The 17,641-nt window shown below is 47.1% G+C and overlaps 1 protein-coding gene across 1 annotated transcript in view; it reads right to left on the bottom strand.

Moving 5' to 3' along the window:
- SEZ6L (seizure related 6 homolog like) overlaps nt 1–17,641 on the bottom strand; it is a gene marked incomplete at its 5' end in the record, with an annotated part of 201,064 nt that overhangs the window by 34,506 nt on the left and 148,917 nt on the right. Inside the window, one exon of the mRNA XM_081252580.1 lies at nt 1,322–1,518. Within this exon, the coding sequence (XP_081108706.1) occupies nt 1,322–1,518 (197 nt within the window). The remainder of the gene's footprint in view (nt 1–1,321; nt 1,519–17,641) is intronic.

Genomic DNA, 17,641 nt, shown 5'->3' with positions numbered 1-17,641 from the left:
TCAACCACTGCGCCACCAGGGAAGCCCAGCGGGAATTTTTTTTAAAGATGATGGGAAGAGAAAAGGTTTGGAAGACACATTGAGCAGCAAGAAAGAATCTAGAGTACGGGAGAAGAGTATGGAGGTTCCTTAAAAAACTAAACATAGAGCTATCATACGATCCAGTAATACCACTCCTGGGCATATATATGGAGAAAACCATAATTCGAAAAGATACGTGCACCCCAACGCCAATAGCAGCACAATTTACAATAGCCAAGATGTGGAAGCAACCTAAATGTCCATCAAGAGAGGAATGGATAAAGAAGATGTGGTGCCTATGTACAATGGAATATTACTCAGCCATAAAAAAGAATGAAATAATGCCATTTGCAGCAAAATGGATGGACCTAGAGACTGTCATATGGAATGAAGTAAGTCAGACACAGAAAGACAAAAATACCACATGATGTTGCTTATACGTGGAATCTAAAAAAAGGGTACAAATGAACTTACCTACAAAACAAAAATAAAGTTACAGATGTAGAAAACAAACTTATGGTTACTGGGGGGAAGGGGGGAAGGGATAAATTGGAGATTGGGATTGACATATACACACTACTATATATAAAATTGATAACTAATAAGGACCTACTATATAGCACAGGGAATTCTACTCAGTACTCTGTAATGGCCTATATGGGAAAGGAACCTAAAAAAGAGTGGATATATGTATATGTGTAACTAATTCACTTTGCTGTGCACCTGAAACTAATATAACATTGTAAATCAACTATACTCGAATAAAACTTTAAAAAAATAAAGTATGGGAGGTAGGAGAGAAAGGGCTGTCTTGGTTGGACGGGGCTTCAGGAGAAGAAGAGTCCTTAGGGGAGAGCCAAGCTTCAATTCAGGCAAGATGGCATAGGTAATGCTTTGAGAAGTTGCAAATATGGAAGAGTGTGTTGACGATATAAAGTCACAGCTGGCTGCAAATGAAAAATGATGAATCTTAAAGTTATGAGACATTATCTACTAAGTCCTGATATCAACCCTGTGGAGGAGGTATCACTATTTCCATTTTACAGATGACAAAAAAGAGGCTCAGAGAGGTTAAGTGACTTGCCCAAGGTCACACAGTCATCAATGATAATCCTAAGATTTGAACCCTTGTCCTTCCGACTAGAGAGACCAACCTCTTAAAAAAAACGATGTATATTTACCGTGTCAATATATTGAAAAACTCATGTAGCACAACCCTCCCCAAAAGACATATCTAGAAGAAATTGTCTTAACTTGCACCTAAACCCAAGGAGAAAAAGTGACTGGCTAGAATACTTACCTATGTAGTTCATGATGAACCCCTGGCCCTTCCCAAAGATGAGCCCGGCAGGGTCTGAGTGGAACTGGATGGTTAGGTCCGGCGTGGACGAGTACAGCTTCTGGGGTCCGCTGTTTCCAAGGTACTGCCCCAAGATGTGGGGCATGACCTCATCACCGTCGTAGATGGTCAGGATGTCGCTGTTGCTTAGGTTCAGGCTTGGGGGGCAGAGAGAAGAGGAGGGGTCTTGTGAAGCCAAGTTACAGGCATTCAACAAGCCTTTGATTTCTTTTTTCAAGCAACACTCATTTTCTTGAGATATACTATGTGTCAGATCCCAAGCTAGGAACTGGGGGTGAGGAAGGCACAGACCGAACCCGTGAACAGGATGTGATGGTCCTTCCTAAAAGCATCGCACACAGATCCGTGGATGAATTGGGCTTTTGAAGACTCATTCATGAAATGACCTTCCCAGCATGGAGCTCACTGCAGAGTCAAGTGCTGCATTGTCTGTAGAATTGCCTTCAATACCCCCGTCATTAACAACATTTTTTCCTGGGTGAAACTAAGTGCTGGGCATTGAGCCACCTGCTGGGGGTGTGACCTGGGTCTTCCATTTTTCTGTGATGCAGAGCACGCTGACTGCTTGCTAATGACAACTTGCATTCTTATAGTTGGCAAATTCCTCAAAATCAACCAGCTAATCTATTATGTTTAGGGGATGGAACAGAGAATGGGATGGAGGCACCTTATTCATGCACTATGCTCCAACCTGCCATCACTATTCATAGCATCACAGGATGACACACTTTTAAAGACCCAAACACAATAGAGTACCTTGACACTAAGTATTTGGACAGCGATGGACAGTTAATAATCCAGAAAGCACTTCAGTACGGCAAAGAAACCTGTGCTATGTTAGGTGTGCTGGATAAAATTGATCTGTGATTGTAGGAACGCCAGACAATTCAACTCCGGCTGCATCAATCATGGATAGATATTAACTTACGCCTCTTTCCTTCCTTTCTCCTTCTCCACTTCTCTCTTTCTTCCCTTTTTCTCTTGTGTCTTTCTCCTTTACTTGTATCCCCTCCCTAATATTTCCAAGCACCTACTATGTGCCAGGCACTGTGCTGTGATCAGAGGACACAAGGAGTCACAGAGCAGTGGTCTGTTTAGACGAGAAAGCCAGGGATTGTGGTAGGAGTTACAGTCAAGGTAGGTGCAGAAAAGTGTGTCTAACTCAGATGGGGGGCATCAGAGAGGCCTCCCTGGAGGAGGTGATCCTCAAGAAAGAGAAGGGGACCACTAGGCAGATAAACAGGAGGTGGGTGGAGAGGGCAGCGCCTGAGGCAGAGGGAAGAAGGGAGAGGGGTCACAACTCCTGAAGGAACTTGCCTGGTGGTCAGTGTGCCCGGCTTTGGGTACAGACATGGAAGCAGGAGTCAGACCATGAAGGGTTTAGAGAGACAAGTTTAGGTCACTTGGATGTCACCTTGCTGGGGATGGGAGACAGTAAAGGATTTTAAACAGGAGCATCCTGACTGAGCAATTCACTGCCAGAGGAGAGGCGTTCCAGGAAATGGCCTCCAGAGAAGTTCTTGGAACTGATGCAGAACCACAACCTCCTCCCACCCCACCCCTCATGCCCCCGCTTCATCCACTGCCCAAGGGCGGTGTCTGCTGCCACTCCAGGAGCAGGGAGGAGATGTGGAAACCACCCATGTTGTTGGTGCTTCAAGTAGTAAGAACAAAGCAACAGAAACACAAGGCACACTGCTGAAGGTCTGTTTCCAGAGCGCAGGGGACATATTTTATCCACCATAATTCCTCATGTCAAGTTGTCCCAACAGGTGGCTTAGGAAGATTCTAATTGTCCCCATAACCTCCATCAGCTTCCCCGGCACCACCCCCAAACATCCTCTCCTAATAAAAGCTGTGCGCTTGCTTTGCACACAGGGCTTCCAGACTAAGCTCCGAGACTCCACCTACTCCCCGCCAGTTTACAACCAGGCGACAGCCTCTAAACCCCTATTACATTGACATTCTGGAGTCGCCACCTTCTCTTGAACACAGTAGGTGCTCAATAAATGCTATGCTATGAAAGAGTCTGCTGGAGACCCTATCTGACAACAGAAATAGTAGGGTTGATGTCAGTTTTTGAACTATGGAAGAGCCTCTTAACTCTAAGTACCATGAAAACATCAATAGCTCATGAAAGTGCGGATTAGGCTAGTGCGAAACGTTGTAGATGACAGATATTTATTCCATAAGCCAACTTCACAGCGGATCTGCGGGTAACAGTGGGTTGCAGACAGTGTACAACTTGGCTTTATTCTATCATTCATTTCAGTGATCTCAATGCAGTAGAAGCATCTTCAAGGGTGCAAACAGCTTTCATGTGAAAACCCTAGCACAACTCTCTGTTCTTTCTAAAACAGGAAGGAGCAGTGCTCTGGAAAGAGCACACAGCCTTGGAAGTCAGAAAGCTCTGGTTTCATTCTTGGTCCGACACTTTCGTGGAGGGCATGTGTTTTCTCTGAAGTTCCTTGTGAATAGGGCTGAATATTTCCAGTCTATGTCATGGGCTTTCAGAGTGAGGTAAGGCAGGCAGAAGATCTGGGATCAGACTCTAGGTTCACTGATAGCACCTGAGCAAGTCTGGTCAAGTCATTTGAATGTTATGTCATGTTGTCATGTTACCATGTGCATCATCACCACCGTCACCAACATCATCATCACTATCACTGCCACCATCACCACCACCATCACCATCATCATCATTCTCTTTTTGGATTGCCATTTACATCAAATGACATCAGATGGCTTACGTCTGTGATTCTCAGCTAGAGGTGGTTTTGGCCCTTGGAGACAGTTGGCAATGTCTAGAAACATGGTTGTCCCAGTGGGGGCGGGGGAGGTATGCCACTGGTGAGTCCATGTCAGGGAGACTGTTAAACATCCTACAATGCACAAGATAGCCTTCTCCCACGATACAGAATTTGGACCACAATTATCTGGTCCAAAATGTCAACAGTGCTAAGGCTGAGAAACCCTTATTTATGAGAATGCATTTTGTAAACTGTGTGCAACAAACTATTAAATGCAACTACTCCTGTCATCCTGGAATTTCAAAGTCCCCTAAGCTAAGAATAAGCCAACAGGGACTAAGCATTCCTACTTTCTAAAGGAATAGACATGGCCATCGTTTAAGACTGGGTTCTGGGGACTTCCCTGGTGGCGCAGTGGTTAAGAATCCACTTGCCAATGCAGGGGACACGGGTTCGAGCCCTGGTCTGGGAAGATCCCACATGCCGCGGAGCAACTAAGCCCGTGCGCCACAACTACTGAGTCTGCGCTCTAGAGCCCACGTGCCACAACTACTGAAGCCCGTGCGCCTAAAGCCCATGTTCCACAACAAGAGAAGCTACTGCAATGAGAAGCCCGTGCACCGCAAGAAGAGTAGACCCCACTCGCCTCAACTAGAGAAAGCCCACACACAGGAATGAAGACCCAATGTAGCACAAAATAAATAAATAAATTTATTAAAAAAAAAAAAAAAAAAGACTGGGTTCTCCAGAAGTTGAGCCTGAGCAAAGATGTGAGTGTCTCTTGGAGTCTGGCTTATCTGGGAGGCCACCCCAGCCAGCACTGGTGGGGAAGTGGCACAGAAGGAAGGGAATGAGCCAATGCATGGTGCATAGATGGGCAAGTTCCACGGTGGGCAGTGGGCTCAGTCCTGCAGGAACTGTGAGAAATGGTGCAAAACATACCTTGGGGGAGAGGGAGCTGGGGTATTTATCTTCCAGCTCCCATCCCTCATTGGCTGAGGACTGCTACTAGGGATACTAAATCTCCAGCACTTCTGACTTGCCCATGTGGTACCAGAGAAAGCCTTCAGGTGAAGAGGGTTGCAGTAGGAAGCCATCATGAGTACACAGTGGCAAGGGCTACAGGGCTTGGATAAGACACCAATGGCATCTGCTACCACCATCTATGCAGCTCTTTCAATATGAGCCCTTCACCCACTTCTAGCTTAATGAAGGCAAGGAATTCATTGGGCCATCAAAGAGGCTTGCAGGGGGCTCCCCTGGTGACGCAGTGGTTGAGAGTCTGCCTGCCGATACAGGGGACACGGGTTCGTGCCCCAGTCTGGGAAGATCCCACATGCCACGGAGTGGCTGGGTCTGTGAGCCATGGCTGCTGAGCCTGCACATCCAGAGCCTGTGCTCCGCAACGGGAGAGGCCACAACAGTGAGAGGCCCAAGTACTGCAAAAACAAAAACAAAAACAAAACCAAAAAAGAGGCTTGTAGGAAAGGCTGCCTTAAGGGGCAGGTCACTGTGGGAGGGGAGCCAAGGGGAAGGGAGGAGGTATATCACCCTCATCTGTTGAACAGGGCTTCGAAGAAACTCTTGGTGGCTTGACAGTGACTGCATTTGATGTTCACCAAGAAAAGAGTAATGAGAAAAATCAGCCTGGAGCTGCCTGCCTACCTGGGGCGAAGCAAAGGGAGAAAGGGGGGGTGTTGGGAGTGAGCTACCCATCACTGATGGGAATGGGGATGCTTCCTAGGTCTAGATGTGAACCCTGATGAAGGCAGCCACTGTGCATCCCCTTAAAAATGGTCGCACTCTGAAAGGGCAATGGAATCCAGCAGAGGGGAAGGTCAAGTGCATCCAGGCTCTGCCCATATCAAGCATGCCCCGTAAGAGAGAGGAAAAAAAAAAAAATCAGCATTCTACATCTTCCATAATATAACAGTGCAGTGACATTAGACTGTCCTGTGAGAAAGAAGCAGCCCACAAGGCCCTTTCTCATTGCAGAATTCCCAGCCCAAGAAGCCCTGCTGAGGGAGGCATGAGCTTTTGAATATGAATAATGTTTAGAGCTGTATGATTATCAGACTGAACTACACTTCTTAGGACCAGAAGACCCATGAAAACAAAGCTTTCAGCCTGAGAAGCAAAAAAAAAAAAAAAAAGAGAAGGTATGGGAAGGGAAGTGGGAGAAAGAATGAAGTTACTCTCTCCTGTATCCTTCTGGATCCATCTTTTTGAGAGGCTGGTTCCCATGATATATACAAATGCTGATAATTCATTTTCCATCCCAATCCAAAGACGAGCCTGCATTTTTGCTGGCCCATCCAGCTGTGTTTGATACACTGAGTACATCCAGGGTCCCTGCCGCAGGGCCATCCTCAGCAGCTGAGAGGAAAAGGCAGAGACTTAACGGCAGAGAGACTGGCCAAAGGGCAGAGCAGGGTTTTCTGCCCAGGACGGAAGAGAGATGTCAGCCAGATACAATCTGAGGAGGTGCCAAGAAATCAGGGTGTCAGTTTTACTCCAGAACTAATGGGAAATGGAGTGGTTCCGGCAGGCAGGTGGGTTTGATCTGACTGGAATTGGGTGTAGCAGGTCCCCCACAGGGAGAATTCCACGGGAAGACAGAGCTCCCCAAGGCCAGCCCCTGCATGTGCCAGCCCCTCTTAACTGCCAGAGGGAAAGGCTTTCCTCGGGCACAGGGTCTTCAGCTCCTGCCAGAAGACCTCAGCCTCTGTGTCTCTTCCTACACCACGAGCCACTCCTTTTTCCTTGGTCTCTGCCATAGGCTTTTCTCCATCTTTCAGCTGGATTGTGGGGCAGGACCTCACGGCTTACTACCTCCATCCTTCCCTGGTCCCAATCCCTCTCCCATCAGCGCTCAGGGAAATCCTTCCGAAACACAAAGCTGGACCCTTCACTTGACAGTTCAATAGATGAGCAAACATGGTCTATTCATACCATGGAGTCTTATTCAGCCATGAAAAGGAATGAAGCACTGACACACGCTACGACATGGATGAGCCTTACAAAAGAGACAGTTTAAAAAAAATCACTACATGTTGTGTGATTCCATTTATAAGAAATATCCAGAAGAGGTAAATCCATAGAAACACAAAGCAACTTGGTGATTGCCAAGGGCTAGGGAGACAGGTGAGGAGGAAGGAGTGTGATTGCTTAATACATAGGGGTTTGTTTTGGGGATGATGAAAATGTGGTAGTTACACAGCACTGTGAATGCACTAAATACCCCCGAATTGTATGTGATAAAACGGTTCACATCATGTTATGTGGATTTCATCTCAATTAAAAAGAAAGCTACCTTACCTTAGGTAAAGTACAAGGTTTTGATCCCAGTGTCAAGGCTGTATCTATGTTTTCATCCCCTCCCCTCCTCACAGCCTCATCTCTCCAACCCAATATTCCAACCCAAATATTTTACCCTCCAGCCAGACTGAATTACTTGTCAATCTCGCCAAAGAATGTGGCCCTTGCCCACCTCTGGGGCTTTTGACATGCTGTTCCCTGGACCCTGTATCCTTCCTTAGCCTTCCCTCTCTAAACCTGGGTAACCCCTCCCATCTTTTACTCTCAGTCTTTCAAGATTCGCTCAGGCATAGAGCTCCCCCACCCGCCCTTGAGTCCGGACTGGGAGCCCCTCCGTGCTCACCCCTCATACAGAGCTCAGCACTTGTGCCCCAATGGCCTGGCATGTCTGCACGAGACCAGAGGCTCCCTGAGGCTGGGGAGCACGTGTGCCTGCTTACAGCTGTGTCCCCAGCTCTTGGCACAGTACTGAGTGTGTGCTGGGTGAATCAGCAGCAGCCCAGAGCAGTTGTCGGGTCTCAGCCTCAGCTCCCATGCAAGGCGGACTGTGGCTCTGATCCCGTCTCTGCCTGGGACCCTGACCCCAGGTGGATTCTTACCTGTACCAGCCTTGGGAGCGGGACTTCTCTGGCCCTGGCTGCTTTTAGGACTTGCTCCCAGAGGTTAATTTGAAAGCCCTAAGTGATGGGAGCTCCCCCAATGATTTCTGCCCCACCTGCCTCCTGGAGCCCTGTTGCCCACACCCTCCATTCTTCTTAGATATGCAGGTCACCAGAATCAAGCCTGATACCACGTCCCTATATGCCTGATAAGCCACTTCAATGTCAACCCATGACCCTGACCAGCTGGGTTCTAGTTTCCTCCCCTCCCCCACCTTGACCCTGCTCCAGGCACATCCCGAGACCCATCCAGTGCCTGAGCAAGCATTTGTGGGCACGCCATCCACCGCTTCCACTTCTGAATTCCTCTTTCAACTCTGCCCTGTATCAGAGCTGTAAAAACACCGGTCCCATGGGTGTTTTGGGACAAAAGGTCTACCAAGACCTCATTTAGCTTTTGAACAACAACACTGCCTACTGAGTATTAAGCACTCAAACAACAATAACCCTGCAAGCTAAGACTTACAACCATCCCCATGTTACAGATAAGGAAACTGAGGCTCAGCCAGGAGAAGCCACCTGTCCAAGGTCACGTAGGAATCAGATTCAGGACTCAAACCTAAGTCTGCCAAGCCAAAGCCTGAGATAGGAGCCACTATTTCATACGATGTCCCATGAAAGCCACATATACATGTGTCCAAAAAGTGTACCCAGACAAGGACCTACTGTATAGCACAGGGAACTATACTCAGTATTTTGTAATAACCTAAAAGGGAAAAGAATCTGAAAAAAAAATACAACTGAATCAATCTGCTGTACACCTGAAACTAATACAACTTGTAAATCAACTATACTTCAATAAAAAAAAAAAAAGTGTGCCCAGGTTCAGTCTTACCTCAGAAAATGCAAATTTAAAATTACAAATAAAGCCTGCAGGATGAGGAAGCCCTGTTTCACTGACACCCTGGATCCTGACATGTCTTTTGTTCTCATGACGTCATACCTAAAGTTCATTTGAATAATGAAAATAAAAACAAAAATAAACAAATGGAACCTAATTAAACTTAAAAGCTTTTGCACAGCAAAGGAAACCATAAACAAGACGAAAAGACAACCCTCAGAATGGGAGAAAATATTTGCAAATGAAGCAACGGAAAAAGGATTAATCTCCAAAATATACAGACAGCTCATGGAGCTCAATATCAAAACAACAAACAACCCAATTAAAAAATGGGTGGAAGGGCTTCCCTGGTGGCGCAGTGGTTGAGAGTCCGCCTGCCAATGCAGGGGACATGGGTTCGTGCCCCGGTCCGGGAAGATCCCACATGCCATGGAGTGGCTGGGCCCGTGAGCCATGGCCGCTGAGCCTGCGCGTCCGGAGCCTGTGCTCCACAACGGGAGAGGCCACAACAGTGAGAGGCCTGCATACTGCAAAAAAAAAAAAGGGTGGAACATCTAAATAGACATTTCACCAAAGACGATGGCCAAGAGGCACATGAAAAGATGCTCAACATCACTAATTATTAGAGAAATGCAAATCAAAACTACAGTGAGGTATCACCTCACACCAGTCAGAATGGCCATCATCAAAAAAATCTACAAACAATAAATGCCACATTCTTGGTGGGAATGTGAATTGATACAGCCACTATGGAGAACAGTATGGAGGTTCCTTAAAAAACTAAAAATGGAACTACCATATCACCCAGTAATCCCACTTCTGGGCATATACCCTGAGAAAACCGTAATTCAAAAGGACACATTACCCCACTGTTCACTGCAGCACTATTTACAATAGCCAGGACACGGAAACAACCTAAATGTCCAACGATAGATGAATGAATAAAGAAGATGTGGTACATATACACAGTGGAATATTACTCAGCCATAAAAAGGAATGAAACTGGGTCATCTGCAGAGATGTAGACGGACCTAGAGTCTGTCATACAGAGTAAAGTAAGCCAGAAGGAGAAAAACAAATACTGTATATTAACACATATATGTGGAATCTAGAAAAATGGTACAGGTGAACCTATTTGTAGGTCAGGAATAGAGACGTAGACACAGAGAAGGACATGTGGATACAGGGGGAGGGTGGGACGAATTGGGAGATTAGGTTTGACATAAATACAGTACCATGTGTAAAATAGCTAGCTAGTGGGAACCTGCTGTATAGCACAGGGAGCTCAGCTCAGAGCTCTGTGATGACCTGGATGGGTGGGATGGGGGGTGGGGTGGGAGGGAGGTCCAAGAGGGAGGGGATATAGGTATTTTATATATACCTATATATATATATATATATATATATATATATGGCTGATTCGCTTCATTGTACAGCAGAAAATAACACAATATTGTAAAGCAATTTTACTCCAATAAAAAAAATTTTTTTGTCTCCTAAACATTTTACATTTCTTGGTAACAACTTATTTCATTTTGTTGCCAATCACATAGGACAGAGAATGTGATAAAATCAGCATTAAACTGGTTGCTTAGTCTGGGTGGCTTTATTAGTGGAATGAGATTTCTGTTATGGTTTTGGAAATATTTTAAAAGAGTCTGGGAAGGATGCTTAAGAAACTGGTATAGCATTTGCCTTGAGGGAGGGGGCTGTTTGCTGGGAAGGGTGGGAAAGGACTTTCATAGTAGACCCTTTTGTACCTTTGGGTTTTGAATCATGTGAATGCTTTACCCTTTCAAAAGGGATAAAAACAGCCCGAGGGACCCTCATTATGGCTTTCACTAGGGTCTAGAGAGCCAAAGAGGTGAGGATGGAAGGCAGATTTGAATCTGACACACATTAGCAAGTATATCTTCTCTTGGCCAGCAGAAGGCAGTGTGCGCCTAAGCAAGGCATATGCTGCTATTCCTCTGCAGGGCGCCCCTGCTTTCCCATCCTTACCCCAGCTAACCAGGACCCTGGAAGTGGAGAGAAGGTGGTAGGTGAGCTGCAGTTAATATTCCACAGAAGGTGTAGAAAGAAATGATGGGCACCTTGCTTTTCTTTATTCCCCTCCCAACAAACATCTGACCCTTGCTTAGAAATCTTGCCTTTAAAAGTCTTTCCCGAGTAGTATTCATAAGACGATTGTAGGTAGACAAACAAATTTGGAAATGTCTAATGGTTATGCATTTATTTAAATGTGAATTAGAAAAATATATAAATATATGGTTTGCACATCCAACTTCTAATTTCACGGACATTATTTTGTTTAGAGGAAGCCAAGAGAAAAAGGCAAGCCAATTTAAAGGGGAAAATAAAAAGCAGCTGGTAGTAGATTTGGACTGTGGAAATAGCAAAAATTAGCCCACAGAATACAGCTCAGTTTCCCAGCCTTCCAAGACTTCCGTGAGCTCCACGGACGGGCCCCAGCCCACCTCTGCTGTCTCAAACATCTTTGGATACCAGATCCTTTGTAGCCCCTAGACCTGCCTTCGCCAGGCTGGTCCCCTGTATCTGGAATGCCTCTCCTCTCCTCTCCTCTCCTCTCTGCCTGACATCATTTTATAGGTCCTTCTGTGCTCCTTACACCCTCCTGCATTTATGGCCATATAATAACTAGCCAAGGCTTTCATAAGGCTTCCTCGGTGCCAGGAGCTGTTCCCTGCACTTCAGATGACCATTTCACTTTATCCTTAGACGAACACTCTAAGGACGACTATTCTCACCTGTTTCACAGATAAGCCAACTGAGCTACCCAGAGGTAAAGAAACACACTGAAGCTCAAACAGCTAGTCATACAGGAGAGCCAGAGTCTAAACCCACGTAGTTGGAAGGCAAGACCCCAGCACTGAACCACAGGACTCTACTTGCCCATGTCAGCTCCCATGTCGGGCTGCAAGCTCCCTGAAGGCACATGCCCTGTATCTCTGGAGCCCAGCAGGGCTTGGCACAGGTGAAATAAATGTCATTTACACGGATGAATTACAGTGAATTTATCTGTTTTTTCCAGGTGAGCAAACTGAGGGATTCAATGACTTTCCCAAGAAAACACCATCTTGCAATCAAGGCAGGACCTCCACGGGACAGCAGAGATTGGTGATTAAATACACCAGATTTAAATAAGGGAAAGAAGAGAAGCAGAAGCCATAAATGCAGCTGTAAGTGCACCAAAACTTTTATAAAACACTTATATTTTTTCTGAAGGCCTTAAAGACCTGTTTAGAATTCCTTTGTATTTTCTCATCAAATCCCCTCAGCCACATGGTGAGGTGGTTCAAGAAAATGTACTAATCCCATTTCACAGACGAGTAAACTCACGCCAGAAAGGCCCAGGTCCCAAGGCCTCTGCGCCTGCATGAAGCCACACAGCCAGCACCAGGTGCTCCTCCGCACCGTGGAATTGCTGAGGGGCCCTTTGGCCCAGTGCTAATTTGGTTTCAATTTAATTTGATAAAATGGCAGGCGGGACAAGAAACCATGTCACCTCCAAGGAACACAGAGAAAACCAATCTCTTTGGCTCCCCAAAAGGACCCATTAAAGCGTAAAAAATGAACAGTTTTCTCATTTCCTCTCTGTCCTTCCCCATGTCTTTTCCTTCCTTCCTCTCTTCTTTCCCCTCCAGATACTCCCCAAGCGCTGGTCTGTGTCGGGCTCAGACCCAGCCCTCGCCCAGTCCTGGCTGCACATAAGAATCTCTGGGGAGATTTTAAAACTCCCAGTGATGTCCAGGCTGGACCCCAGGCCAACTGGACCCTCAGCATCTCTGGGGGTGGGTCCTGTGCATCAGCGTTGCTGAAATTCCCGAGGAGGTTGTGCCGGCTGCCAGGACTGAAAGCCACTGCCCTGGAAGCTTCAGTGTGGATGAGACCCCACCTCTGTTCTGCCTTTCTTTCCTCCTTTCCCTCCACCTTCTTGCCCCTCCTCAACCAACTCCCCCAAAGAGACAGAGAAGAAAGAGACCCCCTCACCAGATGTGCCTTTCCTCTGGGACCACCTCACGGGCTGAGCTGCCACATCCCTGGACTGGGCCATCTCAGAATGCGGTGGGCAAAACTGCAGCAAGATCAACAAGGCACTTCCCACCCAGCACTGCAGACCAGGGGCAAACCCAACAACACTTTTCAGCCGCTTTGCTGCGAAAGCAGAAGGAAATCAGTCCTCAGCCACCCTGGTGTTTTTGCTCCATCTTGAGAGGCAGTGCTAAGAGAATGGACTCTGGGTTCAAATCCTAAGTGTGCTGGTTTCTAGCTGGGCGACCTTGAGAAAGTGACTTAACCCCTCTGATCCTCAATGTCCTCACCTGTGAAATGGGGATAATATTTTTGAAAGCTGCAACTAACATAATTAGTGCCAGGAATTCAATTAACATAGCATTGTTTGTCTTTGAAAAAATACATTTCCAATGAACTATACAGCCTGCTCAAGGGAGACAAGGTGTGGTATCAGGAGATCTCACTGAGGGCTCCTCCCCGCCCCCCCCCCCAGCACTTCTCTGCTCTGTGACTATGAACAAGTCGCTTGCCCAGCCTGGCCCTCAGTTTCCCCAGATGAAAATCTCAGAATCCACGAATTGTAAAAAAAAAAAATATATATATATATATATATATATATATTAACAATGGCTACAGTTTCCTTCTACTCAGAAGGTTGGACTCCCTACCCCCTCCTTCGATAGTAGTTAAGGGATGGATTTGGGAATTCAAGGATTCAGACACAGGCTGGTAAAGCTTGGGTTTCTCAGACCCAAGGGTGGTCCTTCCCTGACTTTCCTCTGTGGAGATGCCCACATCTCTCCCTCTTTTTGGATATGAGTTTCCCCAAATTTATAAAATTAGTGGGTGGGACCAGAGGCCTTCTTCATTTCAGGGCCTCTAAGTCAGGGTGAAAGAGCTGAACTTGAGAGAGTATAATTAAAGCATAATTAAATTAGAGCTTAAATAAGGGTATGTGTTGTGTGTGTATGTATGTGGTTTGTACGTGGTGTGTGTGGTTTGTATGTGCTATGTATGGTATGCGTGTGCATGGTGTGTGTGAGGTCTGTTCGTGGTGAGTGCTATCTGTGTTGTGTGTGTGTGGTGTGTATGATGTAAGTGGTGTGTGTGTGGTGTGTGTGATGTGTGTGGTGTGTGTGTGTAATATGTGAGTACACGCACACGCACACACACATGTGCAGAGGGAGGTGGGCCCAGGACTCTGCAGCACTGCAGGAAGATGTTCCAAGCTGTCACCAAGCAGGAGCTGACAGCCTTTGCATATGTGTTTCCTGTCACTCCGAATTCCCATCATGACACGTATTCTTGAAGGCATCACCTTGGACAGCCTGGTGTGGCTCGTCTGAGCTGCCAAAACACTCCCTGTTCGACAGAGCGCAGTCTCAGGGAGTGGGAGGAACTGTCCTCCAGGAAAAAAACAAACCGTTTGGAACCTCGAGGGCTCACCTGAGCTCTCCCTGGAGGCACAAGATGGGCGTGCAGGGGTTCCCCAGGCAGGGCCACACATCACAGGACCACGCCCAGGGCCTCTGGCGCCACCTGGCTGCCTGATCCCTCCCTCCACCCTCCGCCTATTGCCAGGGTGTGCAGTCTAAACCACAGGTCCGACCATGTCACTGGCCTGCTTAGAATCTCCAGGGAGGCTGGCTGCCATCAGGACAACGTGGTCCCACTACGTGAGGCGAGGCGGGGCTGGGAGGTGATGCAGGACGTGGGCTCAGTGTCACACAGCCAGGTCCAAACCTGGCAGCCACTGACCCTCCAAGCATCTGTGTCCTCAGCTATGACATGGGGAACGTCATCGTGTGAACTCATCAGTTGTTTACAGAAGTAAGTAAGTTGATGCACTCAGAAGAGTTTGGCACGCAGTGAGTTATTGTTATCTCCAGGCCTCGGACAACCTAACGCAACACCAGGCGCATGGTGGTGGATCCTCACTAAGCACTTGCTGGAGGGTAAGTGCTGGGGTCACTGTACGTCAGGTAGTTACCAGACAAGCAGCTGCAGCTCCCAGGATGTCACATCTAATTGCATCCGAAGGCCGTGGGCTCCTAGGTGTGCGCCAGCAAAGCAGGGGCCTGGCTCGAGACAGGGGGTGGTCCCCTCCCAGAGCTGCAAACACCAAGGCTGGGAAGAGCCTGGCATGGCTGAGGAGCAGAGAATGGGCATGTGCTGGGGGAGGACCTGTCCTGGAGCTTGTGTTTCCAAGTTACCACTAACCACAACAATCCCTTGCAAATTGGGAAAGGGGAGTGTTCAATCAGGTAGGGTGCCTGGAGAGTGCCTTAGGATGAAGCCACTTCATCCCTCAGTGTCAAACCAAAACCCCATGGTCAGGGGCAACGCGCGCACGCGCGCGCGCGTGTGTGTGTGTAGTTGTATAATGGAGCCCTATTTGTTCACACATCATGGAAGGAATTAATCACCCTCATCATCAGAGCTGCCAATTAAAGTACTGAGTGTGTGCACGGTATCAGGCCCTTGCCAAGAGTTCTACCTTTTCAAGAACTCTAAGAGGTGGGTACCACAGTATTACCCTCCTTTTAAAGATAGGAAACTGAAGCTCAGAGAAGTAAAGTGACTTATCCAAGGTCATACAGCCAATAAGTAGAAGAGTTAGGACCTGAACTCCAGACCTCCTACCACTGGCAAAAAAAGCCTATTCCTCTTCCTGAAAAAAACTCAGGATCTTCCCAGAGTGCCTCCCACAAGTAGGAAGCATCAGGTAGAGAAAGAAACATTTTCTGAGCTTTCTTTATGCCAGGCACCAAGCTCTGGGTAGAAATCTTGTCTCCTTCACTTCCTAGCTGTGGGACTGTAGGCAAGTTACTTCACTTCTCTGAGCCTTGGTTTCCTCATCAGTAAAATGGGGATAATGATGGCCATCTCCTAGGGTCAGTTGTGCACAGGGATGTCATTTGGAGCTTTGGACTAGGACCAGGAGACCCGAGTTCTAACCCTTATTCCTCTTTGGCTGAGGTAGCTTGAGTGTGAAAATGATTTCAAAGCTCTGCCCCTCTGTGTCCATACCCTTTGCAGGGAGGCTTCCAAGCATCTGCCACCAAGAGGTGGAGTCTGTTTCTCCTCCCCTTGAATCTGGTCTGGCCCTTGCTTTGTGACTTGCCATAGGATATGGCAGATGATGCTGAGAAAATTCCTAGTCTAGGCTCACTCAAGAGGCCTTGAATGCTTCTGCTCATGGTTGTGGAACCCTGGCCACTCGCCACAGGAAGGAGCCCAAGCTAACTGTTGGAGAATGAGAGACACGTGGAGCAGAGGTGAGCCATCCCAGGCTAGGGCTGATTAGACTGTCTGACAGCCAACCCAGCCCAAACATGTAAGAAAGGCCAGTCACGATTCACGGAGCCACCTACCTAACCCGCAGCTGCCCAAAGACATGGGAGTGAGCCACCTCAGACCAGAATAACCACCTTGCTGATCTGTATCATGAGAAATAATACAACTGAGTTTGGGGTAGTTTGTTACACGGCCACAGCTGACTGATAGAATGGTCTTGGGACAGTCTTTTCCCATCTCTGGGTCACAGTTTCCTCATCTGCAACAGGATGGAAATTGGGCTCTATGAACTGTGTTGTTCCTTAGATTCCCTAGAATGGTTCTCAGATTCCCTAGAATGTTTGGCTCTGGGGAAATCCCTTCTCCCTCCACTAATGGATTGGAAAGCTTTCATTTCTATTGTGGCCATTTCTCCCATGATTTCTGTTGGTGTCTGGATATCTGTGCTCCTGGGGGGCTGCCCTCAAGTCTTGACTCTCCCTTCTTGTCTGGCTCTTGAGCTGAGTTCTTTCCATCCAAAGCAGCTATATCTCTGTTTGATGGACAGAAGTGCCTCCGGACAGGCACTTAATTTTTAGGGCTTGGAATTAACTTAGCACAGAACAGGCTGGCAGCAGCTGAAGAGAAATATTCCACAGCTATCAATCATATGGTTACTGGGGTTTGTTATTAGGTTCTTTTATTTCCTGGTTGGAGGACTGTGCTGGGGCCCATAAACAGGGAGATATTTGGGGCTGTGCCCCACAGTGGAGCTGAGAAAGGCAAGCTGGAGCTTGGCTGAAATTCTGTTCTTCCAGAAACGTATGTAGGTGTCCAGGAAATGGGAGGAGGGCACCTCTCTGAGCCTCAGTTTCTTCTTCTGTAAGATGGGGCAAGGGATTTCTCCCTTGTGGAGCACCTCATTACCATTTATTGGGTGGTTATAACACCAGCTTTGGCCTCAGAGACCTCAAATCCTGACTTGGCCTCTTTATAGCTGTGTGACCTTAAGCAAGTGACTTCACCTCTCTGAGCCTCAGTTTTCCCATTTGTGAAATGGGGGTAATCATAATGTTATCACATAGGTTTCTTGGTGAGAGTTAAATGACTTTACATGGGGAAAAGCACTTAGTGACTGGCAAACAGTAAGCGCTCAATGAATTTAGACAATGATCTTGATGCTGATGATAACTGCCGTTATCATTCATGTAATAATTCCTGCCAAATGTTTAGCCGAAAATCTGGCATATAGTAGGGATGGTTATTTGCCTATTTTATGCCAGAAACCTTACTAAGAACTTTACGTGTTGTTTACTTAACATACACACTCACCATCTCTCTCTCTCTTTCATTCAACAAATATTTATTGAGCACTTACTGT

The sequence above is a fragment of the Mesoplodon bidens genome (assembly GCF_964165515.1).
Source record: "Mesoplodon bidens genome assembly, chromosome: 13".
Lineage (NCBI taxonomy): Eukaryota > Metazoa > Chordata > Mammalia > Artiodactyla > Ziphiidae > Mesoplodon > Mesoplodon bidens.
This window is presented reverse-complemented; position numbering and strand designations above follow the sequence as displayed.